At 35.4% G+C, this 1,509-nt stretch overlaps 1 protein-coding gene across 1 annotated transcript; it reads right to left on the bottom strand.

Moving 5' to 3' along the window:
• Positions 1-299: 299 nt before the first annotated feature.
• LOC129724516 (uncharacterized) lies at positions 300-1,259 on the bottom strand. Its single transcript, XM_055679476.1, has 2 exons — positions 1,039-1,259; positions 300-972 (listed from the first exon to the last, which is right to left on the bottom strand). The coding sequence occupies exons 1-2, from the start codon at positions 1,228-1,230 to the stop codon at positions 790-792; spliced, it is 375 nt and encodes a 124-aa protein (XP_055535451.1). The 5' UTR covers positions 1,231-1,259; the 3' UTR covers positions 300-789.
• Positions 1,260-1,509: the final 250 nt, after the last annotated feature.

Here is a 1,509-nt window from a genome sequence, read left to right as displayed (position 1 = left end):
CACTATTAAAAACCTTTTCCAAAGAAAAAAAAAAAAAAAACAAAAAAATAAAAGAAAATATTCATGGTCCAGTGGCTTCAATTAACTGGTTTTGAGTTCTTCATTTGTTTCCGCTCAAAATAAGTGTAGATTCTATTTAGTGACCGTTGGATTGAAAGTCTACCCATTGAATATCCACCGAGAGACCTAAGGAGACGACTCAAAGCGGGCATGTATTCAAGTCGCGTAAGAGAAGTAGAAGATATTTTAAAAAGTAATAAGTTGTACGAATTGTGCAGTTAAATATAAGAAATGATTCGTTATTTGGAAACATTTTATTTTAAGTAACACCTGGTATGATAAACTAGTTTATTGTGATTACGGAAAACTGGACTTAGTTTCGGCTTTGATACGCAAGCCTTCAGTATTGGGCCACAGATTAACAGATGTAACACTGGTGCTCTTAATCTACGCTTATTAAAATTGGAAAATTTGAGTCATCTTCAAACCTTATTGCTAAGTTTAAGTTAAAGGACAAATAATACAGCTATGCAATTGAATTGTTCGTTAAATACTTTATTAATTTAATTTTCTGATGACAGCTCACAAAATAAGTAATATTTTTTTTCTAGAATGTTGTTGTATTCGACTAAGAACTTTATATTTAAAAACTTTTCCTAATTAATTATATCTGCAATTTATCTTTAAATATTTCACATTTTTGTTAGCTACAATTTGCTCATTGCATTTCGTAGGATTTATCTTACTCGAGAATCATCACAGCTAGCTGGCTGATTTGATGGAGGAGTTCTATGATACGCACATCATCGTTATTTCAACATCACCAAGGAACAGCTTGCCGTCCTGGGCAGCGGAGACTTGCAGCGTCACCGAGGTTGTACCGATCGCACCGTTCGTGATTGATGCCGCAATTCCACCGAGTCGTTGCTGCAACTGTTCCACTTTGATATAAGTGATGTTCTTTGCAGATGGCTGTTTGATAAAAATAAAAAATTATTGATTTTTTTTTTTGGTTCATATCTGATTGGGTTTACGTACATTGTTAAACACGAATGACTTAGGGCTGGATGCGAATTTCAGGATTTCTTTGTCAAAACAAATCATGTTTGTAGCGTTGAACGTTCCAAATTCGACTAGAAATAAATTGGTACTGATTATCTTACTTTGCACTGCAGACAAGGACAGTAGAGCGTAGAAGATTCCAACTTTGAGCAGCAATAGTGAATGCATGGTGAATGTGACGGATTTTGGTGGAGAAATGATACAGAAAGTCCAATTGTGGGGCGATTTTATATCTTTCCGAATATGTCCAAATGAAAACAACACAATGCTTGTTCGAAAAATTGCGTTGAAGATATTTCCGACTTTCACTTTCGCTAATCGAGCAATTACTGTTTCTGTTTTATTTTGCAACATCCCAAAGGACAGGCAGACTCGGATGCTTTTGTTTCTCCCCTGATTGCAGTGAAAAAGGCAGCGAAAGGGTATGTCGTAATTGCACGTATGTCC

Source organism: Wyeomyia smithii, chromosome 2, assembly GCF_029784165.1.
Source record: "Wyeomyia smithii strain HCP4-BCI-WySm-NY-G18 chromosome 2, ASM2978416v1, whole genome shotgun sequence".
NCBI classification, from domain to species: domain Eukaryota; kingdom Metazoa; phylum Arthropoda; class Insecta; order Diptera; family Culicidae; genus Wyeomyia; species Wyeomyia smithii.
The sequence above is the reverse complement of the archived record's forward strand: the minus strand, read 5'-3'. Positions and strand labels throughout refer to the sequence as shown.

What these genes read in the sequence shown, in the direction of transcription:
- LOC129724516 (XM_055679476.1), bottom strand. Translation starts at nt 1,230, where the DNA reads ATGCATTCACTATTGCTGCTCAAAGTTGGAATCTTCTACGCTCTACTG. An exon ending in AGTCATTCGTGTTTAACAAT is followed by an intron (nt 973 to 1,038) that starts GTACGTAAACCC and finishes TTTATCAAACAG; the next exon opens with CCATCTGCAAAGAACATCAC.